This window comes from Pipistrellus hanaki (genome assembly GCF_964339955.1).
Source record: "Pipistrellus hanaki genome assembly, chromosome: 4".
NCBI lineage: Eukaryota > Metazoa > Chordata > Mammalia > Chiroptera > Vespertilionidae > Pipistrellus > Pipistrellus hanaki.
Window position 1 is genome coordinate 72,101,225 of NC_140506.1, and position 27,495 is coordinate 72,128,719.

General features: G+C 61.8%; 2 protein-coding genes across 21 annotated transcripts in view; both read left to right on the plus strand.

The window, feature by feature from the left end:
* CUX1 (cut like homeobox 1) overlaps nucleotides 1-2,102 on the plus strand; it is a 351,459-nt gene extending 349,357 nt beyond the window's left edge. For all 5 annotated transcript variants that reach the window (XM_084881495.1, XM_084881496.1, XM_084881497.1 and 2 more), the window contains 3 exons: nucleotides 173-253; nucleotides 938-1,002; nucleotides 1,316-2,102. In XM_084881495.1, coding sequence (XP_084737621.1) covers nucleotides 173-253; nucleotides 938-1,002; nucleotides 1,316-1,385 — 216 coding nt within the window. In that variant the 3' untranslated portion in view covers nucleotides 1,386-2,102. The remainder of the gene's footprint in view (nucleotides 1-172; nucleotides 254-937; nucleotides 1,003-1,315) is intronic.
* Nucleotides 2,103-2,583: 481 nt separating this feature from the next.
* Nucleotides 2,584-26,524, plus strand: SH2B2 (SH2B adaptor protein 2). Of its 16 annotated transcripts, none has more exons than XM_084881075.1 (12): nucleotides 4,889-5,173; nucleotides 12,238-12,434; nucleotides 13,233-13,330; nucleotides 14,342-14,443; nucleotides 14,804-15,532; nucleotides 18,795-18,896; nucleotides 20,541-20,632; nucleotides 21,912-22,003; nucleotides 22,114-22,275; nucleotides 22,757-22,965; nucleotides 25,229-25,400; nucleotides 26,008-26,524. In XM_084881075.1, the coding sequence occupies exons 4-12, from the start codon at nucleotides 14,378-14,380 to the stop codon at nucleotides 26,352-26,354; spliced, it is 1,971 nt and encodes a 656-aa protein (XP_084737201.1). In that variant the 5' UTR covers nucleotides 4,889-5,173; nucleotides 12,238-12,434; nucleotides 13,233-13,330; nucleotides 14,342-14,377; the 3' UTR covers nucleotides 26,355-26,524. The 16 variants fall into 16 exon arrangements, with proteins under 16 accessions (XP_084737198.1, XP_084737201.1, XP_084737192.1 ...); XM_084881076.1 differs by lacking the exons at nucleotides 4,889-5,173; nucleotides 12,238-12,434 and adding exons at nucleotides 8,570-9,817; nucleotides 10,367-10,635; XM_084881066.1 differs by lacking the exon at nucleotides 14,342-14,443.
* The last annotated feature ends 971 nt before the right edge of the window (nucleotides 26,525-27,495 follow it).

Consider the following 27,495-nt stretch of genomic DNA (forward strand, 5'->3'; position numbering starts at 1 on the left):
GGAATTCTGCTGCCGGGGATGCCATTCTTTGGGGTCCCTGTGGCCCCGGTTCCTGGCCTGTACCTGCCCCTCCCTCCCCCTGCTGCCCTGGGGCCTACCCTGCAGGAGCCGGGGCAGCCCGGGGGTGCGGGGGTCTGTCCCACTCCCGCTCCACACCCCGCTTTCTCCTCAGGGGCGGCTGGTTCTCTCCAACAAGATGGCGCGCACCATCGGCTTCTTCTACACCCTGTTCCTGCATTGCCTGGTCTTCCTGGTGGGTGCCTCGTTGGTGGTCAGGGCTGCGTTCATCAAGCTCCCCTCACCTCCAGGGCAGAAGGACCCAGGCCGCCCCCAAGCCCCACCATCTGCTCGTGGCCACTTCTCTCCCCTTGGAGGGCTTCAGCCCGGCCCAGGGATGACAAGCCCACCCACGGGCCCTCTGGGAGCGGCCTGGCGGCTCCGTCTGGTCCTGGCGGGCTTGGTGAAGGGAGGGCTGCTGAGGAGTCTGGGGAAGGCAGGAAAGAGGGTCTTACCGACTCTCCTAAGGGTCAGCCAGGTGGCTGCACCCCGGAGGGACATCCTGTTAGTGCACAGCACACAGGCCTCATGCCGCCTGCATGTCCACTGGGTCGGGGAGAGGAGAGTGTGGGGTGTGCCTATGGAGGGCCCGGCCTCAGACCCCACCCCCATTGAGGCCACAGTCCAAATGGCCTCTATCTGAAGTCCGCTCTGACCCAGGGCCCGGCAGGTCCTAGCCTTGCCGGTGGTACACCCAGCATGTTAGGGTGATGCTTCCATGCCCAGGCCTGTCTGGCCACCTTGGAAACAGGTGGGCACAGGAGCATCTCTAAGGCCCACCAGCCTGGGGTCTGGGCGCTGAGCACCGCCCAGGGCTGGCGGGGAGCCAGGCGTGCCTGTGCGGCGGGACGGGCGGCTCACGGTGCCTCCGCCTGGCCAGGTTCTCTACAAACTGGCGTGGAGCGAGAGCATGGAGCGGGACTGCACCACCTTCTGCGCCAAGAAGTGAGGACGCCCTGAGGGCCCCACCCCCCTCCCCCCAACCCCTCCCCCCCACCTCCCCGGCCATGGCCCCACACTGAGCCCCGCAGCACCGCTGAGCTCCTCCTCTGTTCCCTGCCCCCCCAGCCTTCCACCATTGCCCCCACTCTGGTTCACCTCACAGCCCCCCAACATGCCTGCTGCCCTCCGCCCCCACCCCATCACGTGGTGCTCGACCCTGGAGATTCCTGTGCCTCCACCTCTCCCTCCCCCACCGCACACACACACTTCTCTCCTTTTTGCACGCGGCCACAGCAGAGGTTTCTGTGTCCCACAGGTTTGCTGACCACCTGCACAAGTTCCACGAGAACGACAACGGGGCCGCGGCCGGGGACCTGTGGCAGTGATGTCTCGGAGCCGCCCCGCTCACAACAGCGACGACTGCACTCCCCACCCTGCTTATTCAGCTGCTTCTGACCACTTAGGCTCCCCTAGAAATCCCCCCATGGAAACTGCCCCCGCCCTCCGCCCAACAGTACCCAGGTCCCAAGTCCCCTTGGGCTCCCTTCAGAGGATGTCTCAGCCCCTTCAGGCCTCCTAGGTCCGGAGAGTCCCACGGCCCAGCCAGGCTGAGCCACGTGGTCTCTCAGCCCCGTCTCGGGCTGGTGATCTGGCCTGGGCCCTGCCCACAGCCTGACCTCTAGCCCTGGTAGCAGGGATGCTGTGACACCGCGTTCCACTGTTTCTGGCCGTGGCTAAACCAGTTGGGATCCCCTGGGACCCATCACCACCTCCCAAGATGTAGGGGACCCTTCCTCACAGACCAGGAGTCTTTGAGTCCATCCCCCCACCCCCCACCCCGCCTACCTTTGTCACTCTACCCCACCCCAGACCCACCGTGATTTTTGCTTTATTATTTAGCAAGGTATTCTGGCTTCTAGGTGAGGAGTCTGCAGTGAGCACACCCCATGCCAGGGGCTCTTCAGGCCCAAGGGCTGGTCTGAGGGGCCCAGGGGCTTCTTGGCCAAGCAGACACCCTAGCATGGCCACCCCGGGCCACTGACAGCTCTTCCTGCGTTAGATTTGCGTGTTCAGCTTCGAATAAACATATGGTTGCAGCCACACTGGTGCCCGTGCCCTGTGCCTGGGGATGGGAGAGTCTGGTGGGAGCCTGGCACTGCTCCTGACACACAGAAGGTCTCTCCCCCCTTTTCTGTCCAGGAATTCCATGGTTGGGTTCAGAGCTTTGCTGAAACCCAGACCCACAGTGTCTGAGTTCTCTTGAGCAGACCAGTAACCCAATCAAAAAGAGAAATCCATTCGTTTAAAAAAAAACAAAAAAACAAGCAAAAAAAACCCACAAAAAACCACAGCTCATTGGTGGGTGTGGTCCAGCAATTAGAATGTCAGCTCCCACACTGAAGAGTCGCGAGTTCCATTCCCGGTCAAGGGCATGTAACTGGGTTGCAGGTTCAACCCCCAATCCCTAGCCCCTGTCAGAGGCAACCAATTGATATCTCTCTCCCACTCCCCCCCCCTCTCTCTTTTTCTCTCTCTCTCTCCCTTCCTTCCTCCTTCCCTCCCTTCCACTCTCTCTAAAAAAAAAAAGCAATGGAAAAATATCTTCTGGTGAGGATTAACAAAAAACAAAAAGTCAGACTGTGGTTGAATGTGTGACGTGAGTTGGATATGTGACATCAGCTCCTGGGGAACCGCTGCTTCCTCTGTGTGTCCCAGAGTCCTGCTCTCCTGTCACTTCATGTCTCTCCCTGTCCCTTTCCCATGCAATTGTGGAGCCCATGCCCACCAAGCCCCCCGAGTGCCAGCCTTGCATAGGGACACCTCTGAGCCATAGGTTCTGGGATGCCAGGCCCCTGGTCCAGCCCCACCCACCCACCCGAGGAGCTTCCTCTTAGTCTGTGGTGATTGGCATTCACTCCCTGGCCAGGTGGCCTGAAATGCTGGCTCCATCCCCAGCTCTGCAGCCCCCGTGGGCAGAGTCCCCGGCGCCCTCCCTGTCTCAGTCCTGAATAGTAGAACTTGTCCATCCAGAGCCCCCACTTTGGGATCCTACCCCGAACCCCTCATCATCTGCCCCATCACAACTTCCTCCAAGACCCCACAGCCTCCTGCCCTCAGGGACCCCAGATCGACCTATCCTGCCTAACCCCGATCCCTATCCCAGGACAAAGATGCTCTCAACCAGTCAGCCTCTCCCCTCCTCCCCTCCTCCTTCCCCAGCCACTTCCACATTCCCCACTAGTTCCTCCTTGTACGTCAGAGCCACTAAACGGCTGGCTCCTCCTCACTTCCTCCTCCCTGGGATCAGATTTATTGTCCTGCCCAGGGTTCCATACCCCAGGACCCTCTCTGGCCAAGGACAGCCCATCAGTGGATCTCAGCCCACTACTCAGAACCAGGTTAGTCCACTGGGAGCCAGGTTCTCCCATCTCCCAGGAGGGGGGGGGGGGGGAGTGTCCACAGCCCCATCACCCACTTACCCTTTGACAGACAGTCATCCTCCCTCCCTTCCCATTCCCACCCCCTCCCAGCCTCATTCCTAGGCCTCCGGGTTCCCAGCCAGGCCTCCGGGCCAGTGTGCAGCTACAGTGCACGGCTGGCCCACGCCTAAGCTTCCATTAAATATTTTCTGTCCGTATCCTGCAGAGAGAGCAGCTGGTATGTGTGTGGAAGGGAAGGGACTAGGTCCCAGGGCCTCAGACAAGACCTGCCTTGCTTCAGAGCCCATGTGGAGGGCAGCCCGGGGCTGGTGGACAGGCGGTCCAGGCAGGGCTCCAGGCTAGTCTCCACCAACCCACTGTTCCTCTCTAGGCCCCCTGCTTTCCATCCACAAGACTGAGATTTAAAAAAGAAGAAGAACCCTTCCCTGCCTGTCCTGTTTCCTGGGAAATTAGGTGTGAAATGGCTTTGGGAAAGGTTAAGGGCCCGCTACAGGAGTCAGAGGTCCCTAAGAGTGGGAGAGTGCAACATATGGAGGCCCTCCCTGGAAGGCCACAGAGGGGTAGGCTGCAGTGAGGGCCGGGGAAAGCTGATAGGCCTGTCGAGGCTGAGGCTGAGAGCAGGAGGGAGAAGAGGAGAGAAGGGGCTGCCCCCCCACCCCCACCCGCCCCAGGAGCCAGCGCTTCACTTCCATACTAATGTTTACATGGATCGATGCCTCCCCTCTCTTCTCAGACCCCTTCCAGCCCTGCTAGAGTCTCCGTCTCTTCTGGGAGGTCTCCCGAGGCCCCCAAGGGTCAGCCCGCAAAGGCTAGCAGGAGTCTTTGTTTTCTTAGCCCGGCTGGCCTCTGCCCTAGCCTTAGCCCTGGTTCGGGAGCTGTCAGCCCTATCAGCCCCGGACGACGAGGCTCGGCGGGGTGGGGCGGGGACCGGGAGAGGTGAGGACCCGCTCGCGCCTCCCCGGCCCCAGCCTCCGGCGATTTCCGGAGCCGGAGGGCTGGAGGGAGGGGCGTGGCGTCGCCCTCGGGATTTATGAGAAGTAGACGTCCACTTCCCCGGTGGCGACATCTGGCCTCCTCGAGGCTCCCATTGTCCTGAAGGCTGAGGTTAGGGCAATAGCAACCTCTGCCGGTAGACTGTCACCAAAGGGCGTCCACGTCCCAGAGGCCCCCCCAGGCAGGCCACCCACCGGCCCCCACCGGCCACGCTCCCGGGGCCCCCACTCCAGGCTCCGGGGGACGCCTCCACACAGGGGAGGTCCCGACGCCTGGCCTGGGACGGCTCCGTGAGACACGGCGGTCGCGGACTCTCGCCCCTTTCCTGACCCCTCCGCCCTGCTGCTGCCTGAAGTCCGTGCCCACCGACCACGGCACCGCTCCGGCGCCGCCAGGGGCAGGGGGAGAGGGGGCGGGGCCGGGGATAGGAGGCGGGGCCGGGAGTGGGCGGGGGGCCCGAGGGGGAGCGGGCGGGGCGCGCGGCGCGGAGCGGGGCTCCGAGTGCGCGGGGCTTGGCCGCCGGGAGATCCGAGCCGAGGCCGCGCCGGCCCGAGAGGAGCGCACGAGCCGCGGAGGCGGTGGACGGGTGAGAGAGGAGCCACCGCCGGCGCCGGTCGCCGCCCGGAGGGAGCACACGCCCGCTGCGGGCCATGAGCCGCGGGGCCCCGGGAGCCCGACCGCCGTCCGGGCAGCGCTCCGCCGGCGCCCCGGCCCGCCCGGCCGCAGCTGCGCGCCTGTAGGTACGGCCTGCGCGTCCCCAGGTCCCTCGCCCCCCGTGCGTCACCCCGAACCCCAGGGGTCCCTGAGGGCGCGCGTGTATGTGTGTGAGCGCCGCTGCCCCAGGAGCGCGGCCGCACGCGCCCCGGTCCGCGTGTGTACGTAGCCTTTGTGTGCGCGGGTGGGAGGGAGCTGGGCGGAGGAGATGCGCCCCCTGCGGGGATCGGCTCCCGACCCCCATCCCGGGAGGAGCGGGAGTGACGGGAGGGGCCGAGCCGCCTCCGGAGCAGCTGTGCCTCCGCCCCCTCCCAGGGCCCGGGCCAGCGGGAGGAGGGTGAGGGCAGCGGCCCCAGGAGGAGGGTCCCTAGCTGGGGTGGAGGGCGCCCGGCCTCTTCCCCGGGCTGTGGCGGCAGCGGGGAGGGCCAGCCTGGAACAAGGGTGTCCCACCGGAGGGACACCTTCCCGACCCCAGCGGCGGCCGGCACGCCCTCCATTTCTCCTGGACCAGGAGAAAGAAGCCCAGGCCTTCTTTTTCCTGGTCCCATTCTCGACCCGCCCACCCCGAGAGCTCTCGGCCGCCCGGGACAGCGGGGAGGACCGCGGAGGGTGCCCGAGGCCGGCGCCTTTAAGAAGGGGCGGTTCGTGCCCTCCATTCAGGCCTCTCGGCCTTGGCCATTGATGAACCTGCGGGCTGCGCGGGCCCGGAGCCGCGCCAGCCCCTCGGCCAAGGCAGCAGAGGCAGGGACCCGGCCGGCACCGGCAGCCCACGAAGTGGGGTCTTCAGGGGGAGAAGTGCACAGGGACTGGCCCCTGGGGAGCTGCGCGGCGGGGAGGGGGGGGAGCGGGGGGGGGCGGGGGGCCGGGGGGGACCGGGCAGCCTTAGGAGTGACTGTGAACATGTTAAACCAGAATCTGTGTTCACACTGAGCTGGTGCAGGGGAGAGCCCCTAGGTCTGGAGTCAAATCTGGGTTGAAGCCTACCCCTGTCCTTGGAGCCTTTATTATCTACTCTGTGAAATGGGAACGGTGCTGCCTGCATCCTGGCTGGGTGGCCAGCGAGAATTGCCCCCTGCAACACAGGTCACTGAGCATGAGGGGAATGAGCACCTCTGCCAGGGCAGGAGGAGCAGGGGTGGTGATCCCAAGAGGCTTTGTCTGACTCTGTTGGGGGTGTGATATGAACCCCCTCCTCCTCTGCCCCCACTTTGAACAAATCTCTTTCCTCCCCGCCACCATGCTCCATCCAGAAGGCCGTTGGTCGGGGACTGACCTAGAACCTTTCTGCTCTAGGAACTTTGAGAACGGCCAGGCAGTGCGTTGAAGCTGGGGTGGGTCAGAGCATTTGTTAGGGTCTCAAAGGCTGCTTTCTTCTGCTCCTCTCACCCCGGGGTGTGAATGATGGTGGGCAAGAGTTCTGGAGCCGGTTAGTTGAATAGCTCTAAGGAACGGAGAGTTAATTTCTTCTTATCCTTATGGTGAAAAACCTGTCTACACTTTCTAAACCCTCCTCCCTTTTTAGTGGGTCTCCCTTGCACTCACACCCAAGGGTGGGCTTTTCTAGGGAGTGTTGGAGGGAAGATACCCCCCTTGCCAGGTGGAACCTGGGCACCCCCCAAGGCTGAACATTTGGTTTCAAGATGACGCCTGCCAGGCTAAGGGCATCATGCTGTTTCTCATGTAATCTCCACAACCCTGTGGGTTTGGTACTATTATCCCCATTTTGGTATTATTATCCCCGTTTTACAGAAAAAGAAAGAGATTCAAGGAGGTGAAATGACTTGCCCAAAGTCACTCAACCAACAAGCCAGGCCTCCAAACCACTTCTCTCTGACAAGAGCCTGGTTCTTGCCTCTTGCCCTGTCTGCCTCTCCTGGATTGTAGGGAATTGGAGGCGTAGGTGTCTCTTGGCTGCTGGTCCATCTTGAAGCCTGGCTCACGTCCTGTGCCTTGCTGTCCACATGGGACTGGGAAGGGTGGTGGCAGCTTTGGAGTCTGGGGAAGTTTTTCTGGCTGTACTCTGTCCCAGGGGAGAGCAGATAAGACTTCTCAGCATTTGGAGGCGATCACAGCTTGAACCTGTTTGGGCACAGGTAGACAGGGCTGTGGGAGTACAGCCTTTCTCGGCTCCACTGGGTGAAGCAGGGTTTGGGCTCCATTCGCCAGATACCGCCAATCCTCTGTGTGTAGGGCCCACCTGGGTCCTATGGTGGGTATAACACTCATCTGGAGACTCGTGGTCTGGTGAAGACAGGCCGCAGCATTGTGGCATTGTGGAGGGGTTGGGGGAGTGGAGGTAGGGACAGTATAAAGGGGGTGTTCCCAAGGCCTCTGTGAATTTGGAGCCTGCCAACTGTTCGGGCCGAGAAGTGGAGCAGGTGGGGCAATGGGTACTAAAAGACTCCAAGCTGAGGACAAGCAGGGGCTGGAGGAAGAGGATGTTAGAACCTGGATGTGGAGAGTTTGAGGTGCTGGGAGTTTGGTTGCTCAGAGGAAGGCCCAGGGAACCTTTACAATCACCCACAATTCCAGAGTTCTGGGATCTTCAGAATCCAGGGGAGGCATGGTACGTGTGTCATGAAAAAGTCAGAAGGCAGGCTGGTGGGCTGAGTGGTAGGGGTTGAGGGAGGTGTTCTGCAAGTTTGTGGGGGCTGAGTCAGGGGCTAGGGAGGTCTGGGAGGAGTATAAATCAAGGCCAAAGTGAGGTCCACGACCCTGGGAGAGAGGGAGAAGCTGGAGAGGGGGTGGCTCTGCTCTGCAGCCCCAGGAGGGCAAGGCGAGTGCAGCCAGAGCCGTGCCAGCCTTGCTCCATCGGCAGAGCCTGCCCAGGAACTGTCCAGCACCAGGTGCTCCTGAAGGAAGATGGGATTCCCTCCTAAGCCCGCAGGCCCTGGTGCAGTTTATTGTCCTGGACCCCACTCGTGCTTACGTGGCATCTAATTCCTGCAGGGCCCACCTCTGGATTGTCCTGCCTGTCAGAGTGCCCTCTCCTCCGAGCCCCGGCATCTCTATTCCTGAGTCAGGGGCTTGGTAACCCAATTGTGTCCTCAGAGGGAGAGCTCTCCGGGGCTTTGTTTGGGCTAGCGTCTGCTACGTAAGGGGCAGATCTGAACCTGGCTCCACACTCCCCGCTCATCTGCCTGTGACCCTGGACCTGCCGGCATGGCTCCTGACACACAGGGGGGCCCGGTGTAAATCCGGGGAAAGATGGGCCAGTCACCTCCCCTGCCAGAACCCTCTCTTCCTGGCGTGGAAGATGTGAGAGGAAAGGAGCTTTAAACAGGGGCATAGCCAATTACTGGTAGGTGTGGGTTTCCGCAAGATGGCCTTGGCTGCTCTGTGGAGCCTGGATGTGTCGGGGTGGGGGGTGGGGGGCGGGGGGCGGGGGGTGGGGGGAGTAGAGGCAGAAGTGAGGCCTCTGTGACCCTCTGCCCAGAGCAGTGGGAGAAAAGAGGGAATGAATGCAAGAAACTTAGGAACTAGAAGCAGAAGAACTTTACTTTTAAACAAACTACTTATTTGATCTTCATGATGGCCCTTTGATAACAGTCAGTGCTGGATCACCCTCTGTTTTAACAGATGAGGAAACGGGGGCCCCGGGACCCTGAGTCACGTACCCTCAGTGACACAGCTAGGAAGCAGAGGAGCCGGGATTCAAACCCAGGAGGTCTGGCTCTAGATTTCAGGCTTGTAACCACTCCACTGTCCCATGAGTCAAGTGACCAGAAGCAGAGATAGGGATTCAGCAGGCAGAGGCCCCTCTGATGGGAACATCTGTTGGATGCAGCAGTGGGGCCCCCTGGGATTGGAAGTTTGCAGGGCCTGTCAAGGTTCGAGAGGTCAGTGAAAGCTAGAGGTCTTCCACGCCCCCAGTGACAAAGGCTGGGGTCCTGTGAAGGGTGTGAGCTGCGCTCCCAGCTTTGAACAGCTGCCTCCTCACGATGCTCATCATGCTCCTCAGCATGGCCCTGGCCCGGGAATAATCTGTGTGGGCGAGCAGGATGGTCCTCCTTCACAGCCAGGGAAACTGATGCTCAGAAAAGCTGGGGCTCCCTGAGTGCCCCCCTCCCACTCGCCCAAGGCAAAGTCCCAAGGGCTCTCAACCTGTCCCAGCCACTGTCCTCCCACACACGCTCTGCATCAAAGTCCCAGCAGGTTCAAGGGTGTTAAGACCAAAATCATACCTACTTCTGCCTTCAGGCAGGGTCATGGGGTGAGCACAGATGTTCTGGGTAGGGAAGGTTGGGGAATTCCGGCCACGCCTCACTCTCACAGGAAGCCTTGGTTCAGAACCTGCCCCATGGGGACACTTCAGGGGGAGGGGGGTCAGGATAAGGTGGGGAGTAGACTTGAGAACTGACACCCAAGTAGCCAACCGTGAGTCAGAGAATGTGCCTGCCCTGTCTGTTCTGTGCCTCCATCTGCAGGGGGGAGTCAGGCGGCGGCAGGCAGAAAGCACTCCTGGCAGATGGAACAACCTGCCCAAAGGTTGTCTGTCCTGCGGGGGGCTGGCGGGGCCTGTCCCACAGAGGCCAGGAGGGCAGCTGCAAGAACAGTAGGATGGAGGACCGAAGGAGCCTTCTGAGTGCTGGGCTGGACCGGCCAGACCAGGCCCAGAGGAGAGGACATCAGTGGACATCGCTAGGGCCAGCTTCCCAGGGAAGAGCCAAGTGAGGCTTGTCTCCTCTTCTTGTACTGGGGGACCCCAAGAAGAAGCCTCAGTCTCCATATCATGAATGCTTTATGGGGGTGGGCACTCTTAGTTCTGACCCCACCCTTAGCTCTGACCCTTACCATCCCTTCCTGCACCTGGGGGGGGAGGGGGGGGGGACTTGGTGGTGCAGGATGCTGCCCAGGTCCTGCCTAGGTGTGGCCTGTGGAGGCAGCCTTTCTGAGTGCTGCCAGTTGCACTGCTGGGCCTCCTTCCTTCCCGGGAAGGGGTGAGGGGTCAGTTATCCCCTGTGGTAGGGAAGCCAGTCCCAGCTGCAGAGGGGTGGGGAGAGGGGAAGCCTTCGGTGGCCCCGGCTGTCCCTCCCCCCCACCCCCACCCCTGGCCCCCAGGCAACCATCCTGTGTGGTGGATGGATTGGTCCTCTGTGCATTAGCGGGGGCGGCTCAGATGCCTCATCAATATTTTAAGGAATGACCTGGCCGTGGGATCCGGAACTGCGTGCTGCGGGGGCTGACAACTGGTCTTCTTTTTCTTTTCCAATTGTCAGCACTATTTTTACCACCGGAAGGCCAGCCGCCCCCTCTCCCAGGCCTCTGCTCGCAGGGGTGGGGGATGGTCTCCCGTCTGGTTCCTGTCGGAGGGGTTAGGAGAGTCTGCGCCTGGAAAGCAGAGATTCTTAGGCTTCCCCTGCCCCGCCTCCCTGAAGCCCCATCCCATCCTGCTCCCGCCCTGGCGAGATGGGAACAAAAAACATTTATCCAGGAGGAGAAGCCAGGAAGCCCAGCTGAGCCTGGAAAAAAGAAACACAAAGCCCTGGTGAGGATCGAGGGAGGGTGGTCTGGCCGCCCGAGCCCCTGGAGAGCCAGCACCTGATGCCCAGAGCCCAGGGCTCCTTTGTCTCCAGCCCCAGTCCTCAGAGAGGCCTGTGCGGTGAGAGGGCCCCCGCCTGCCCCGGTCCCAGTGGAGTGATAGAAGGGCCCCAGTAAAAAATGTCCAAGAGCCGTCCGAGTCAGGGGCCTCTAGAGCCACTGCGCCAGCACCCCATTTTATCGATGGGAAGCTGAGGCCCGGGGAGCCCCATCCTGATTGTCTTACCCTGACTCACGGGTCTCTTCTGGCCCCCCGGGGCCCTAGGAGGAGCCACTCACCCGGAGAGCAGTCTGGTCAGGCCTTGCGCCCAGGCCAGCCGAGGCCCTGCACGTGGTCTCACCCCAGGTCTGGCCCACAGCACACCCTTGCCCTTGCTGGGTCCGAGTCCTCTTGCGTGTGACTTGCAGCCTCCCCTTCGCAGAGAGGCATGCCTGGGCCCCAGTCTCCCCGTCTGTAAGTCCGGGGCTTCCTGCTGGCCCTGCTGCTTGTGACTTTTATCTTTGGCTGCTCAACCCCTGCCACTTCTGTGTAGCCCGGCTGGACCCCGGGGACACGGAGGGCTGCTGTGCCGGGCATCAGGCCTATTGCCAGCTGGCCAGCAGCAAGGCGGGTGGGGGAGGTCAAGCTAGGACCTTCCTGAGGAGCGGCCACAGCAGATTCCTCTCCGAGGGCCACCCCTACCTCCAGTGAGGGCACGCTGGGGCCCCCCTGTGAGAGCCTGTCCCCAGGGATCTGTCTCTACTCTGCCCCCTCTTGCCAAGCATGCTGTCAGCCAGCAGGAAGAGCAGGAGGAGCAGGGATTAATGCCAGAGGATGGGGACCGGGGACTGACTTCCTCCCTGCCCACCTGCCCCGGGTGGGAGGTGGGAGCAAAACTCTGTCAAACAGGGGCATCCACACTTGGTGTGGCTCCAGTGCTGGCCCTTCCAGGCGCCGTGTCATCCAGCCCGGCCGTCCTGGCGGTCTCGGTGGTACAGCGGGGAGGTGGTCACTTTGGGGAACTGCCCTGCTGGGTAGAATGGATGGGCTTGGAGCACGGGGACAGGCCCTCATGGTCTTAGCTGCAGGGCTATCTCCCCACCCCCCAAAACACCCCTCTCCGCAGGGCAGGCTGGGGCCTCAGCTCTCCTCCTCCTCTGGAGGCCTTGGTGGTGGTAGCAGGTGCGTTTCTGCCTCTACTTCCATTACTGACATGACTCAGGCCTGGCTTCTGCCCCCAAGGAGTGCCTGAGCCACTGAGAAGGAGAGACATGGACGCACATCTGGAGCGCCCTGCAATTTACACCTTGCTAGAGGAATGTACAGGAGGGGATTGTGGGAGCTCAGAGGAGACACTCATGCCACCTGGCAGGGAGAGGTCAGGGAAGGCTTCCTGGAGGAAGTGTCCCTGGATTGATTATTGAAGGGTGAGTGGGATTTAGCCAGATAAAGGTGGAAGAGCAGGGTATTAAAAAGGCTCAGCATGAGCCAAGCTCATGGGTGCCGTGGTCCCCTGCCTCCCAGGTATTGCTCAGGCCTTCAGGGAGGGCTGCCTTCCTTCTCTTCCAGCCAGGAAGCCCAAAGTAGGCCCGCCGCCTCCAGAAAATCTTCTAGCTCCTGTCGCCTCTCCCCCAATACGAGGGCAGGAGAGCTGCTGGTTTAGAAAGCGGACCTCTATGCTAAGTGGTATCATCAAATGGCCTTTTTTCTCCCTGGGACCGTCCTGTGGTTATTGACGGCAGATCGATGGCCAGAGGTGCCCCGAGGTCAGAGGGAATTCCCACAGTGCCCTGTGGCCCAGAGGCCCTGCACGTGACCTCACAGAAGTGGGGCAGCTATTTTTACCTGGCTTTAATTACAGAGTTTGGATCCCAGAGAGGAGATGAGATGGTACTCCTAAGAGCTTCAACGGCTATGCCAGGAGATGTGGGATCCTGGGGAGGGCAGCTGAGGGCATGACCCTCTGTCTTAGTTCCCCTAACACTGGGCTGGCCCCCTCGGATGGGCTCCCCGAGGCTCACCCTCTTCCCCACTGGTAAATTCACCCTAGCCCTTCCCAGGGAGGGGGTTACATAAACACAACGGGCTGTGCCTGTGTCCCAGGGCTGGTGGCCACATTGGGACACAAGGAGGCAAAGCCCCCGAATACCAAGTAATTTGGCAAACCAGAATGATGAGGGATGGGGGGCCTGGGAGTAAGGAGGAGGGAGCTGGGTGAAGAGACAGCTGGGATTCCCGGATTGGAGCCTCTTCAAGAGGTTGGCTGTGGATGGGCACCCTGGAGGCCATGGGTCTCCAGGAGGTGGGAGCACAAGTACAGCGTGCAGGCCACTGTGGTGGAAAGAAGTCTGAGGAGGCAGTGCCCTCAATGCCAGCATGAACAATTCATCACACTTAACCCACCCTAGGAGGTGGCCCCCAAGCCCTGGAGTCGGGTGAGAATCCCAGGCCTCTCACTAACAAGCTGTGTGTCCCCAGGCCCCATGGGACAGTGTAGGTGGTGATGGTGGTGACATGCCCAGTAGCCAAACACGTTCACTTAATCATTCATTCGTTGTTTGCAGGGTACCTATCATGAGCCAAGCACTGGGGACACAGCCGCTTATAAGACTTAGAATACCTGCCTCGTGGAGCTGGCATGCACCAAGCGAGTGAATAAGTGGTATGTCGGACGAGGGTACACGTTATGGAGAAAAGTAAGCAGGCAAAGGGCAGGAGATGCCAGTGCTGGGTGGAGTGGGGGCTTTTCTGGTTCTCAGTAGAGTGGTGGTCAGGGAAGGTTATCAGACAAGAGGGTGTTGGAGCAGAAACCTGCAGGCGGTGAGGGAATGCGGAGGAAAGAGCATTCCAGGGAAGTGCAAAGGGCCTGAGGTAGAAATACGACTGCCATGCTTCCGCAATGACGGGAGGCAGGTGTGGCCAGAGCAGAATGGGCAGGAAGACTGGCAGGATGGTGTGAGGTCTTACTCTGAGTGGAATGGGAGCCGTTGCAGATTTTGAGCAGAGGAGGGACCTGATCTGCCTTATGTTTTAGAAATGATGTCTGGGGACACATAACCTGGACGGCAGTGAGGGGAGGGGAGGCTGGGTTCCGCATATTTCAAACATATAGCCCAAAGGATTGCACATGACTTCTTGTCCACGGGGCTTGGGGAGCCCTTGGGAGAGCTTATCTGGGGAAGTGAGGTCACTGAGGCTCATGGGCACCTGTTATCCCAGCCTCCTTTTGCTGCCCCAGCAATGAATTGGGGTCCCTGACTGAGGCTGCTGTTTGAAGAGACAGTAAATGGGGTCTCCCTCCTGCAGACACTGCCTTGCACCTCCCTGGTGGGGATGCCTGTTGTAGAGCCGCCCCTCACCCACCCAGCACACTCAGGCTGTGAGAAACGCTCAGCGGGGTTGGGGGGATGAGACAAACACTCAAAACTGGATGGGCAAGGCCGGTTCACTTCTGCAGAGGGTGCAGCTGCGGCTGAAAATCATGGCCAAAGCACACCAAATGGGAAGTCCCTTTGGTTTATTTCTTTCTCCCTCAACCCCCACTCCCCATCTGCCCTGCCCCTCACTCCGACGCTGACTTGATTGGTCAGTGCTCTGAGCTCGGGTTCATATTATTATTATTATTATTATTATTATTTTATGAATATTTTATTGATTTTTTTTTTTTTTACAGAGAGGAAGGGAGAGAGATAGAGAGCTAGAAACATCGATGAGAGAGAAACATCGATCAGCCACCTCCTGCTCACCCCCTGCTGGGGATGTGCCCGCAACCAAGGTACATGCCCTTGACCGGAATCCAACCTGGGACCTTTCAGTCCACAGGCTGATGCTCTATCCACTGAGCCAAACCGGTTTCGGCTTGGGTTCACATTATTGTGCGATTGGCTAATTCAGAGGAAGGGATGGCGCACCCCCTTTCCCCCCCAATCTAAAGGTCATAGCAAAATGGGGACCCTAAGAGGCGTATCTCTTTTCTTTGCCAGAAAAGATGCTGGTTCACTCTCCCAGACACCCCCACCTCCCACCCCCAGCCTGAGCCTTGGGGGAGCAGGCAGAGCGGGGACAGGCGGGCCTCGGGCGGAGGCCGCACAGTCACCGGAGCTCTTCTCGCTCTTCTCGCTCATCTCGCCCGCAGCTGCAGACAGATGGCTGCGATGGGACGGAAGCCATGAATGGTGCCGCCGCCGGCCCCGGCCCCGCCGCCCCGGACCCCGCCGCCCCGGACTGGCGGCAGTTCTGCGAGCTGCACGCGCAGGCGGCCGCCGCGGACTTCGCGCACAAGTTCTGCCGCTTCCTGCGGGACCACCCGGCCTACGACACGCCGGACGCCGGGGCCTCCTTCTCCCGCCACTTCGCCGCCCACTTCCTGGACGCCTTCGGCGAGGCGGTGCGCCGCGTGCTGGGCGCCTCGCCCCCGGCGGCCATGGAGGCCCCGCCGGCCGCGCTCCCGGCGGCAGCGTGCGGCCACTCGCGGAGCAACGAGGACGTGTCCGCGGCGGCGGCGGCGGCCCGGGCCCGCGGCGCCCGCAAGGGCTTCTCGCTGCGCAACGTGAGCCTGTGCGTGGCGGACGGCGTGCGCGACCTGTGGCACCGGCGCGCCCCCGAGCCCGACGCCGCCCCGCGCGTCCCCGAGCCCCCCGCCGAGGCAGCGCGCGATCGGTGGACGCGGCGCTGGCGGCTGTCGCGGACGCTGGCGGCCAAGGTGGAGCTGGTGGACATCCAGCGCGAGGGCGCGCTGCGCTTCATGGTGGCGGACGACGCGGCCGCGGGCCCGGGCGCCGCCCAGTGGCAGAAGTGCCGCCTGCTCCTGCGCCGGGCCGTGGCCGGCGAGCGCTTCCGCCTCGAGTTCTTCGTGCCGCCCAAGGTGAGCGCCCTGCCCGCCCGCCCGAGCGAGGGTGGGTGCCGGGCCTGGCCCGGGCTCAGGGTCTGGGTCCTGGGAGTAGTCCGCGCTCCTCGCCCACAGGTCACCCAACCCCCAAGGCCTCAGCGCCTGTGAGGTGTAAGAGGGGCTCCCGATGCAGGACAGGCGCCGGGTGCTGTGCTTCGTGCCGCTGGGATGCCAGGCGCCCTGCCCTCTTCCTTCCCTGGGGCCCTGGGTGGCTGGAGCCGCCGAGGGGAGGCCTGCGGGATGAGGGCAGGCAGCGGCCGGCACCCTCTGAGGCCCGGGAAGGGCTGCTCTGTCCTGGTGGGAATCTGTGGGCCCCAGTGAGGTCGCCAGGCTGCCGCCCAGCCCCTGCCCAGGTGGCCCTTTTGTGGCCTCGGGTTTCAAAGGCTCAGCGCCAGCTGCTGCTCAGCTGAGTGCGCTGCCCCCTGTACCCTCGTGGGTGCTCACCAAAGGCGCCCTGGCCACAGCCGTGGGTCTCCTCCAGGGTGGCAGACCTGCAGTGTTTGGAAAGGGGGAGGAGGGTAACAATCGTGCCCATTCCTGAGAGCCTGCCCTGTGCCCAGCCAGTGGGCAGTCCCGCCTCCCTGCACTCCACTAGGTGGGCCCCATGGCCTCAAGGTCACACAAGAGAAAACAAAGTTGGGGTCAGGGGGCGGAGGGGGCCTGCCCAAAGCACGTAGTTTGTGGGTGGCAGCGCTGGGCGACCTATGCCCGCCACCCTGGTGGTCCCGGCAATGAACGGAGCTGGGAGGAGGGAGCGCCGGGTGCACTGGGAGGTTCAGGAAGGTGGCGGTCATGCTGGTGCAGCAGCTGGCGGCACCCCAAGAGCCACCCAGGGCTGCCACTGACCTCGCCCCCTCTGTCCTCAGTGGCTGTAGTCACCCTGCGTCTCGCCTCTGTCCCCATGGTTGTTGGAGCCGTGGGTTCCATTGGAGGGGCAGGGGATGGACTGACTACCCAGGGGCATCCTCTCTGTCTGAGAGCTTTGTTCCCAAGTCCTGGGACACACACACACACACACACACACACACACACACACCGACTCCCCCAGGGCTGTGTGCTCACCAAGGTGCCTTCCCAGAGAAAAATCATAGACAAAGAAGCCCCACTCCCCTCCCCTCCATCCCCCTTGTGAGACGCGAGGCCAAGCCCAGTGAGGGTGGGGAGTGAGGTGGGGCTTGCTCAGGGTCACCCAAAGGGCAGAGGCAGAGGCCCCGCTCCAGGCGCTGAGTGGCAGGCACAGCTGCCCTGCTGTCTGTCAATGGCAGTGACTGCCGCCTTCGGGTGGGGCTGCAGCAGCTGGTGCCTTGGCTGCCCCACTAAGCCCACTACCCACCACTGGCAGCAGGCAGGTCACTTCCCCGCCTCTGAGGAAGGCAGGCGGTTTCCTCCCCTCCCCCAGCCCTTCGTTTTGTGGGGAGAGGTGTGTATATATTTTTTAAATTTATATTTTTATTTATTTTTACTTCCGAGAGGGAGAGAGAGATAGAAACATCAATGATGAGTCTCATTGATCAGCTGCCTCCTACACGCCCCCAGTGGGGATTAAGTCCCCAACCAGGGCATGTGCCCTGACCAGGAATCGAACTGTGACCTCCTGGTTCATAGGTCGATGCTCAACCGCTGAGCCATGCCAGCCAGGCCAACCCTTTGTTTTTCATGCAAATGTCTGGGAATTCAGCTGATAGGAAGATGGATCACACCATGGTAAGAGTTCAAGTCTGGCTTCCCAAATGTATGCGCCAGGGAGGCCCTGCTGCTATGCCCCACTGTCTTCTAGTCCTGGAGACCTAGCTGCACCCTGGAGCAGACAGGAGCTCATGCTGGGGGGCTGTTTCCCGGGACCCTACGACTTTCCTCTCACACAGCCCCATGGATCAGGCCTGTGGCCTCCCTCCCCTCAGAGCCCGGCGCAAGGCTGGCCCCCTGCCACTGTGGAGCCACCGGGAGCCCGGTATTTGCAGGACTGGATGGTAAACCTCAATGGGGTGAGCACTGGGTGCTCCAGGGGCCCCAAGGCTGTGTAAGTGCTCCCCAAGCAGCAGGGCCCCAGGTCAGGCATTTCCCAGAGGCACAGCTATAAATAAGTGGTGGCCTGGAGTCCTGCAACAGCCTATGGCTCTGTCCAGAGCACAGTGAGGTGTGGCTGGATCAGGGCAAGGCCTCTGGGCCAGGACAGAGGCCTCAAATGTCAGTGGAGGAATGAGTGCCTCCTGCCCGCGGGAGTCCAGGCCTTCACTGCGGACCTCTGTCTGTCCCATGCGCTCCGGTGGCCCCTACCCCAGTGGCTGGCACAGTGGCCTGCCATGGTCAGCCGAGCCCCTCCATCAGCACTCCAAGCCCAGCCAGCCCTGCACCCGCTGGATAGTAGCCAGTGCTGCCAGGAATTCCCATTTGCCTGCCTCACACCCTCTCCTCCCCCCCCCCCCCCCACAACACACCCACACACACACGTGGTCCTTCCCTTTCCTCCTGAGAAAGTCCCTGTCCCAGAGCCCAAGCCCTGCCAGGAATCTGTCTCAAGCCACCCCAGGGGGCTTTCGGGTCACGGCCGGGAGCTTTGGGGCAAAGTAGGGAGGGCCAGGCACCGAGTAGCCCTCCCTGGGAGTCCTGCCAGCTCACCTTGGTTGAACCCCCCACTGGCCCCTTTTCCTCCACCGGAAGGTACGGCCCTGCCCAGTTCCAGGAACCCTGGCTCAGGCGGGCTCCAGGGCTGTGCTCTGGGAAGTCTAATTTGAGGGGGAGACCTGCATTATTTTTAAACGGACTAGAATAAAACAGAAAATATCACACTCCGTCACACCGTCAGGGTAGATAGTGTATGCTGAAACGTTTATTTCAGAGGTATTTTTACCTGTGTGTGTACTGGGTCACAGCATCAAATGTATTGCTTACTACGAGTCAAGGTAAAAAAAAATGTGAAACCCACAGACCTGGTGGTGCAACGGGCAGAAGGGCCGCCCTGGCACAGTTCACCCTGCAGGGCTCAAAGGCGGGAGACTCCGATGCCACCAGCCCTGTCCCTCACATGCTGTGTGACTATAGGAGGGGGCAGTCCCTTTGTTTCCCAGAGACTCCCTCAGCTTACCCGTCTGTGAAATGGGGATTGGAACACCTTTGTGCCCCTGCTGCTATGGCGTCCTAAGCTGGGGGCTGCTCTGACATCTGGGAAGTGGGGAGCGTAGAGAGTGTTCCGAAGGCCCTGTGGTGACTCTCACTGCCCCTCCCTCTGGCGTCCCAGGCCTCCAGGCCCAAGGTCAGCATCCCTCTCTCCGCCATTATCGAGGTCCGTACCACCATGCCCCTGGAGATGCCCGAGAAGGACAACACGTTCGTGCTCAAGGTGAGTCTCGCCCTCAGCCCTATGGGTCCTCTGGCTGCCCCAGACTACCTCCCTCGTGGGCGGCTCGGCTGGTGACCACTGCAGGGGGAGGGTCCCAGTTGGGTGGGTCTTAGCACCCTACACAGATGTCAGGCACCTCACAATGACAAATCTAGGCCTGGGCTTTAGAACCAAATGCCTTGGGTGTCACCCTCCATCTGGGGCCCCCTGTTCTTATTTCCTCCTGGGCCCCATGAAGCTCCTGAGTTTCACTTCCTCCCTTCCCACACTCCCCACCCCACCTCCACCCTCCACCCCCACCCCCACCACCACCACCACACACACACACACACACACACACACTGGAGCCAGCACATAAGGGCAGGCAAACTGGTAGCCAGGCTGCAGCAGTTACACAAGTGCCCCTGTCGCAGAGCACTGGAGTGTGGGAACCCACATGGTCCCACAGAGGGCACAGGCACGCAAGGTAGGCGGGGTGCAGTTCGTCCTTTTTCTAGGGCCCATGTCACTGGGGTAGCCGGCTCGGGGTCTGAGGACAGGGCTGTGGGCTGCCAGGGCTGTGCCCTGTGCCTCCTCAGAGGAATACAGGATGTTTGGAGACCTGGTCCCACCCCACCCCACCCCCAAGCTGCATGGAGCCCCCACCCTCTTCTCCAGGCTCCTGGTTGGGCTCATGCTTTTGTTCTCCCCTGCTTGTTCAGTCACAACCTCCCTTTTTCACTCAGCAAACATGTGCCCACCCCCTAGCCTGAGCCACCTCGGCTGGAGGCTGAGGACACAGCCCCGCCCTGCGTGGCATTCCCATCTGCTGGGTGAGACAGGTCCAAGCGTCACTCCCAGCAGCAAGCGGCCACTGAGCTGCTGACTGGCTCAGGAGCCCTGAGGCTAAGCCCGCCCCCCCAGCCTCGATTTCCACATCTAGTCAGAAAAGGACCCTCCCAGCTCTGGGATGCTGGGAGTCCAGCAACTGCACTGACACTGAGACACATAGGAAGCAGAGAGCACGGATCCTCGGCATCAGAGGCCTGGGTTCACGTCCCAGCACTACCAGAGTACTGGTGGGGCTTTACGCAAGTGACCTGGCCTCTCTGAACCTCAGCTTCTCACCTGTACGATGGGGGAAGCGCATTGCCTCCCTCCCAGGGCTGTTGGGAAGAGCTCACCACATAATAAATGTGCAGGATGGCACTCTGGGCCTGGCCCACAGCAAGGGCTTCCCGCCCCCCCTTCCTCCTGTGGAGGCTGCTTATCCCAGGGGTGACCTCAGAGGTAGAGGTCCAGCCCCTGAGGCAGGTGAGGTCCTCAGCCCTTGGTGCTGAGCCAGCTGGCCCCTTGGCTGACTTGAGGGTTGTGGGTCCTTTCACCTCATCTCCAGGGTGCCAGCCCAGCCTTGCCCAGGCTTCATCTCAGGTGCCTGCGCATCATCCCTGAGGGCTGCTGAGAGTGCGGGAGGAGGCTCCACCCCAGGACCTTGGCCCGGGTTTGGGGTGGTGCTTGATGGTGACCCCACCTTCTTCCCTGATGCTCACACCAGTGAGCCACTATGGAGAAGGGGAGGGTAAGCCATTTGTCCTGTGGTCCGGAGCTCCCTGCTGAGAATGGCGGAGGTTTGGGTACTGACTGCTGTCTGCACTCCTTCCCCAGGTGGAGAACGGAGCAGAGTACATCCTGGAGACCATCGACTCCCTGCAGAAGCACTCGTGGGTGGCTGACATCCAGGGCTGCGTGGACCCTGGGTGAGTGCCCACGTGGCCCTGGGACAGGTGGGCAGGTTGCAGGTAGCTATCTGGTGCTGAGCTCCAGAAGTGGACTTTTCTCATGGCAGTTCTCTCCAGGTTGGTGCCGGCCGTTCATCCGTACCCCCACCCCTATACCCAGCAGGCTTTTTGAGGCTTTTTGAGGCCTGCTCTGCCGGGGCAGGACTGAGGACCTAGGAAGAAGTTGGATCAAGTCTTGTTCTCGCCCCTGGGGGGCCTGAGACCACTAGGAGAAGGGCAGTAGTAGTGATGGGAGGGGGCACGCAGCCCAAAGGTACAGGTGCCTAACCCAGCCTGGGGCTCAGATAAGGCATGCTGGCAGAGGTGCTCACCATCTCAGAGGCTTAAAGAAAGAGTGGACCTGAGCCAGGCAGAGGGGGCGGGGGTAGGGGAGGGTGGAGAGAACAACCCGGGAAAAGGTGTGGAGGTGTGTGTGAGCCAGAACTTGCAGGGAACATTGAGGCCAGGTGGTTAGAATTGGAGCTGATGAGGAGGGGGCTTTGATGAGAGCCGAGAAGCTGCTAAGTCAGGGCCAGTGGGGAGCCATGGGCGGTGGTAAACGGGGGGGGGGGGGGGGGCAGCTGCTGTCAGCTGTGCTCAGGGAGAGCAACAGGGAGTTCGGCTGCATCCTCCGGGAGAGATCCTGAGGCGGGAGTGGGCGGGGCAGGCAGACCAGCAGCAGAGCATTTGGCAGCAGCTCTTCTGGCTAATGGGGTGAGCCAAACCCCCGAGGGGAGGGGCTGCTGCTTTCTAATTAACAGCTTCGTTTAAAGAAGCACAATTAAAGTCCTGAGAGCTACCCAGGGCCCCAGTCCCCAAAGTGGTTATAACCCATCTCCTGCCACCCTTCCAACCATCTGTCCTGCAAGCTCTTTCCTCAGACCCTGTGAAGGTGAACCTTGCAGTAGGTGTTTTATAGCCGGCAGGGCCACAAATGGGAAGACTAAGGCCTGAGGCTGCCCAGGCCCCGCCCACTGCCAGGTCCTGCCTCCATTTGCGGGACTCCATGGGGCCCCAGGAGGAGGCCAGCCCTTTGTGGGTTCGTAGGCAGGGGTCCTGTGACCTCAAGGAGGGCTGTCCCCACCTGGGGACCTCTCTCATACGCCCCAGTCACACACAGTAGCCAAAGAGCAAGCTGAGAGTGTGGCAGAGGGACATGGAGGCACAGGAACCTCGGGTGAGCCACTGCCTGGTTCGGTGAGCAGGCCAGGGTCCGGATCCCACGCGAGAACAGGGCTGTGCGTTCTTGCCCTCACAGGGACAGCGAGGAAGACGCAGAGCTGTCCTGCGCCCGGGGAGGCTGTCTGGCCAGCCGCGTGGCCTCCTGCAGCTGTGAGCTCCTCGCGGAGGGTAGGCGGGGCAGAGCTGGCTGGAGGAGTGGATGGCGGGGTTGGGGGGGGGGGCGTGGTCACTCCGAGATGGCCGGACAGATGTGCTTCTCACCTGCACTTCTCCCGCAGTGGACCTGCCCCGGCTCCCAGAGACAGCCGCAGCCGTGGTGACCGCCCCACACAGCCGAGCTCGGGATGCCGTCAGTGAGTCCCTGGTCCATGTCCCACTGGAGACCTTCCTGGAGGCTCTGGAGTCCTCAGGCGGCAGCGGGGGTGACAGCAATCTCACAGGTGCAGTGGGGCAGCCTGCTCTCCCAGCCCCTCCCTCCTCCACTGCCAGCCTAAGGCCCAGGCTCCCTCCGCAGCCTTCCTGAGCCTCAGAAGTTGTAGCACTTTATCCCACCTCGTCCTCTGCTCAGCAGCTCAGAGCAGCTAGCATTTGTAGGCCAGCCCAGATCACAACCTCCCACAGGCCCTGGTTTCAATGGAAAACGCTCTCAGAGGGGGTGCGGAGGGTCAGAACCAGGGGTAAGGGACAGGAAATCTGGTGTGTGCCCACGTTTGTTGCTGACTGAGAGACTGCCCCAGGTAGTCCTTCTTCTCTCTGTGCCTCAGTTGACCTCAGATGCTTAACCAGTGGGTGGGCTCAGCCCCTGGCCTTGTTCTAAAATTCTCCAAACAGCGTTTTACAGGTGAACACTCCACAAGACGGTGCATCTCTTCTCTCGTGTATTTGCCCCCTACCACCCCCTCCCTCTGTCGTCCTCTGCAGGGGAAGAGGGAGCAGAGCCAGAGCCCGAGGCGGCCCCTGAGCTGGAGCTCTCTGGCTGCCCCTGGTTCCACGGGACCCTGTCCAGGGTCAGGGCAGCCCAGCTGGTGCTGGCAGGCGGGGCCCGGAGCCACGGCCTCTTCGTGATCCGCCAGAGTGAGACTCGGCCCGGGGAATACGTGCTGACTTTCAACTTCCAAGGCAAGGCCAAGGCAAGTGTGCAGGGGGCTGTGGGCAGAGTGGCCAGCCCCGGGCGAGGGGCCCGAGTGAGCCGGGTCCTGAGCCTGCGCCCGTACCCCAGGAGGCGGCTCGGTGGGTGTAGGTGTGGCATGACTTTCCATGCGCCACGCTCTTGGAACCCCCGGGTCCCTCCCACACCTCTCTGGGGTGTTGTAAGTCTGCCCCAGATGTGGCTTCTCCGTTATCCGGGCGGGAATTCCCCTCCTGGGGCTGAGCACTCAGGAGGCCGGGCCTCCTCAGGACTGGACGTTGGCCCTGTGCATTAGGGATCACATAGCACTGGGGCTCCAGAGGGTCTCTACCAAGAGCCACCTCAGTTTCAGGACTGGGTTCAACCAAGGCCCTCCTGCCCCACCCACCCCCAGGTAGCCCCGCCTCTGGCCTCCTCAGGTCAGTTCACCACCCCTTCCTGGGCCCCAGGCCGAGGGACGTGGGAGGGAACCACACACAGGTGGATCTAGAGGGCCAAACTGGAGGAGAAGGTGGGCCCAGCAGGAGGGCTGTGCGGAGGGCTGGAGTAGGAGCAGACCTTGACCTGGGATGTGCAGGGGAGGGAGGTGAAGGGGGAAGGGGGATCCAGGCACAGCAAGGGTGTGACAGTGCTCCCAAAGTGGACTCTCGAGGTGCTAATATAAGGACCTAACTAAGGTGCAAAGGAAAATAATGTCAAAAAAATCAAATGACTGTGCGGGGTTACAGTGTGACCAGAATAGGCAAAAACCTCAACCTTTGCCCCTCTCCCCCCTCCCCTCCAACACACCCACGCCCAATCCTGAGTTTCTGATAAGGAATCAGATCCAGCCAGGCCCCTCCCAGGACATGGTTCCTGTCAGTTCTGCTGGAGGGCTCCCCCAGCACCCCTGCTCCAGGCCTACTCTTGGTGGTCAGTGCCCCAACCCCCAGCCGGCCCGGTGCAAGCCCTCCCTGGCTCCCGGGGCCTCTGTCCTCGGCAGTGTTGTCAATTATGTGGAGGAGGCAGCCTCTCCCCAGGGACACCTCCTTGGAAAGCAGCTGCCCTTACCAGTTCCTCTGACAACCAGGCACTTAACGCCATCCCTGGCAGCCCCGCGTGTATCCCTTGGCCAGCACTGCCCCAGGCAGCCTCCCTGAAGGGCCTGGATCTGACTCAGGCCCAAGCCAGAGGCTAGAATGGTGCCCAGGCAGTGCGGGGCATGGGGGCCCCCACAGGCCCAGAGCAGATCTGAGGCAGTTCCTCCGGGACAAGGCCCTGCCCTCGGTGCCATTACTGCTCCCAGGTTTGCTCACTGTTCTGGCCCTACTGCTAGGCAGAATTCACTCAGGGAACCATACACACACACACACACACACACACACCCGCTTCCAGGCTGTCCTGCAGGTAGGTGGCTAGGCCCAGTGCATGTCCCGAAACCCTCCTTTCACCTCCCCTCCTGCCAAACACACCCAGGGACAGCCCTCTCCCTCCTGTGGGACGCCTGCTGAGCTGAAGCTGGAGACGTGCTCACTGCAGGGCCCCCAGGCTGTGGCTCCTCTCCCCGGGGCACGGCCCCACGCGGGCCTGGGCCGCACCAGCTGCTCCTGGGCTCCAGGTGCTGCCAGTGCAGCACAGCGGGAGGCGCAGCCCCTCCCTGCCCGCCCCTCCCCAGCCCCCCGTGATTCCCCTCTGGGCTTTGGCTGTGGGGAGCGGGGTGGGAGAATCACACAAACGGGAGTCTGTGCCTTGTGACAGGGTGAGCCGCTCCTTCGCTGGGCCTCAGTCTCCCGTCTCTAAAACGGGGGCTGTCATCTCTCCCTGCGAGGGCTTCGGAGACCTGAGACAGGGAAGGTGAGGGGCATGATGTGGGTGCTCCCAACCTAGGGACAAGTGTCTGCTCCCTTCGGCCCCAGCCTGGCTCTGTTGCCCACCCATCCCGACCCCCACCACAGAGGTGGCTCCCTACCCCCACCCCACTCCCAGGTGGGACTCATGCGGTAGAAACCAGTTCTGACACAGCCCCAGAGTAAGGTGACCAGACGTCCCGCTTTTGGCGGGACAGTCCCGATTTTTAACAATTTGTCCCGCGTCAAGCGACCTTTTAAAACAGTCCCGATTTTTTTTTTTTTTAAAGAATCTTGACGCGGGACAAATTGTTAAAAATCGGGACGTCTGGTCACCTTACCCCAGGGGCTTTTATGAGACTTGGCCCTCCCAGGGACCCCCAAAGGCATTTGCGAGTCCAGGACCCCACCGCTGACCCTGCGGATCTGTGCCCACAGCACCTGCGCTTGTCCCTGAACGGCCACGGGCAGTGCCACGTCCAGCACCTGTGGTTCCAGTCGGTGCTTGACATGCTGCGTCACTTCCACACCCACCCTATCCCGCTGGAGTCCGGGGGCTCCGCGGACATCACCCTCCGCAGCTACGTGCGGGTCCAAGGCCCCCCGCCCGGTAAGACGCACCCCCTGGCAGGTGTAACTGGCTCCAGAAACAGACAGGTGGGCAGTGGGAGGAGGGGGTCACGTAGGCTGCATCCCAGCTTAGCTAACTCTAGCGCGGTGTTTCCCAAACTTCTCTCATGATGAGAATCACCTGGTGGGGTTGTTAAAATCCAGATTCCTGAATCCCAACTAAGGAGTGCTAAACTAGAATTTTTGGGAACATATAGGTAAAATTGAGCACTAATTAATATACAATTTTACCTATATGTTTCCAAAAATTCTAGTTTAGCACTCCTTAGTTGGGATTCAGGAATCTGTAGTTTAACAACCCCGCCAGGTGATTCTCATCATGAGAGAAGTTTGGGAAACACTGCTCTAGTGGGATGAGGGCGAGGACTGGGGCGGCTGTAAGCAATCAGGGCCATTAGGGTGGAGGGCGAGTGGCAGGCCCATGGGCGCGGCCTGGGTGATTCCTTGCAAGGGGAAGGGTGCTCAGAGGCAGCACCGGTCAGCACACAGGTGAGACTCTGACCCTAGGCCCCCCGACTCTGACCGCTGGGCCTGGGGAGGGGACGCGGGAACCGAGCTGGGCACTGACGCGCTGGGTCCTGTTGCAGAGCCGGGGCCCTCGCCCAGCGCCGCGCCCGCGCCCCCCGCCTGCTGGAGCGAGCCGGCCGGCCAGCACTACTTCTCCAGCCTCGCCGCCGCCTGCCCGCCCGCCTCCCCCTCCGAGGCCGGCGGCGCCTCGTCCTCCTCCGCCTCCTCGTCCTCGGCCGCCTCCCTGCCCGCGGCCCCGCGCGCCGCCGCCGCCGAGGGCCTGCTGAGCGCCCGCAGCCGCAGCAACAGCGCAGAGCGGCTGCTGGAGGCGGGCGGCGCGGAGGAGCCCCCGGAGGCCGCGCCCGTGCCCGGCGAGGGGGCCCGCGGCCGGCCGCGCGCGGTGGAGAACCAGTACTCCTTCTACTAGCCCCGCGCCGCGCCCTGGGCCGCCCGACCGCCTGGCAACCGCCCCCGTGTCCATCCGTCCAGCGGACCCTGCTCTCCTGCAGGCGTCAGCCAGCCCAGCGCTGGGTGGGAAAAGCGAAGCTCTTCAATGAAGACATAAATGTGATTAAAGAGCCTGTTTTAGGGACTGCACCTGGCTCTCCTGTCGTCCTTTCTTCCATCCTGGCCAAGGGGTTCCGCTCCTTCTGAGACTGCAGCGGAGGAGGGGGTTCCACGTACGGGACCCCCTGTTAAGCCCACCGTGTCCTGGAGCCTGTCAGGCCCGGCCCCCCCCCCCCCCCCCCCCATCCAGCTCTGTATTAGGGGACCCAACTCCTCACTTGGCTGGCGAGAAGGCTGGCAGTACCTACATGAGGCACAGAGATAAAACGCCGGACCAAAGAGCAGGGCTCAGGGGGGGAGGGGAAGGGGCTTTATAGTGGAGCTATGAGAGGGATTCGGGGAGAGGTGACTGAGCAGGGGCAAGGATGCAAGAGGGTAGGGGAAGGAGGCAGGGGCCCCCTGGATGACGGTACAGGGTCAAGGATGGGTAGGAGCGGGCAAATCCTGGGCCTACCAGGATGAGGAGTTGGACCCTAGCTAGGAGGCAGGAGTGTCCTTGGGCAGGTGAGGAGGGGGAAGCAGGGTGTTTGCACGTTAGCCCATTGGGGGGTGAACAGTGGGGGGGGCTGGTTTGCCAACTTAGTCCTAGACTCAAACTTGGAAGTGGCCTAGAGGGCCCTCCTACATTCACCTTCACCCCTACCCCCAACCCCCGCTTCCCTGCAGCTCCGGTGCCCCATGCCCTGGAGACGCAGCCTGCTCCAGGTCCCAGCTCTCCAACCCACAGGGAGTGCTCCCTCGGAGGAGGATCTTGTTCCTGCTGAACCAAAGTGCACCTTCTCCTCCGTGGCCCAAACTCTGCCTCCCCACCGGGCACAGACCCATGGCTCCCGGCCAGGAGTGAGGGTCCCTGCAGGGTCTGCGTCTGTGCTGCGACGTCAGATCCCCAGACAGCTGATCCTCCCAGACAGCACCTGGGTTCCCACATGCCCTTCCCCCATGTGGGGGCATAGCACCCTCCGTGGCTCCCAGGGCTTTGCTGCTGCAGCTACCCAGTCCTG

Coding starts and splice junctions, on each gene's coding strand:
- SH2B2 (XM_084881075.1), top strand. CDS start 14,378: ATGAGAGAGAAACATCGATCAGCCACCTCCTGCTCACCCCCTGCTGGG. Junction 15,533..18,794: donor AGTTCTTCGTGCCGCCCAAG/GTGAGCGCCCTG, acceptor CTGGCGTCCCAG/GCCTCCAGGCCCAAGGTCAG. Junction 22,004..22,113: donor CTGTGAGCTCCTCGCGGAGG/GTAGGCGGGGCA, acceptor CTTCTCCCGCAG/TGGACCTGCCCCGGCTCCCA.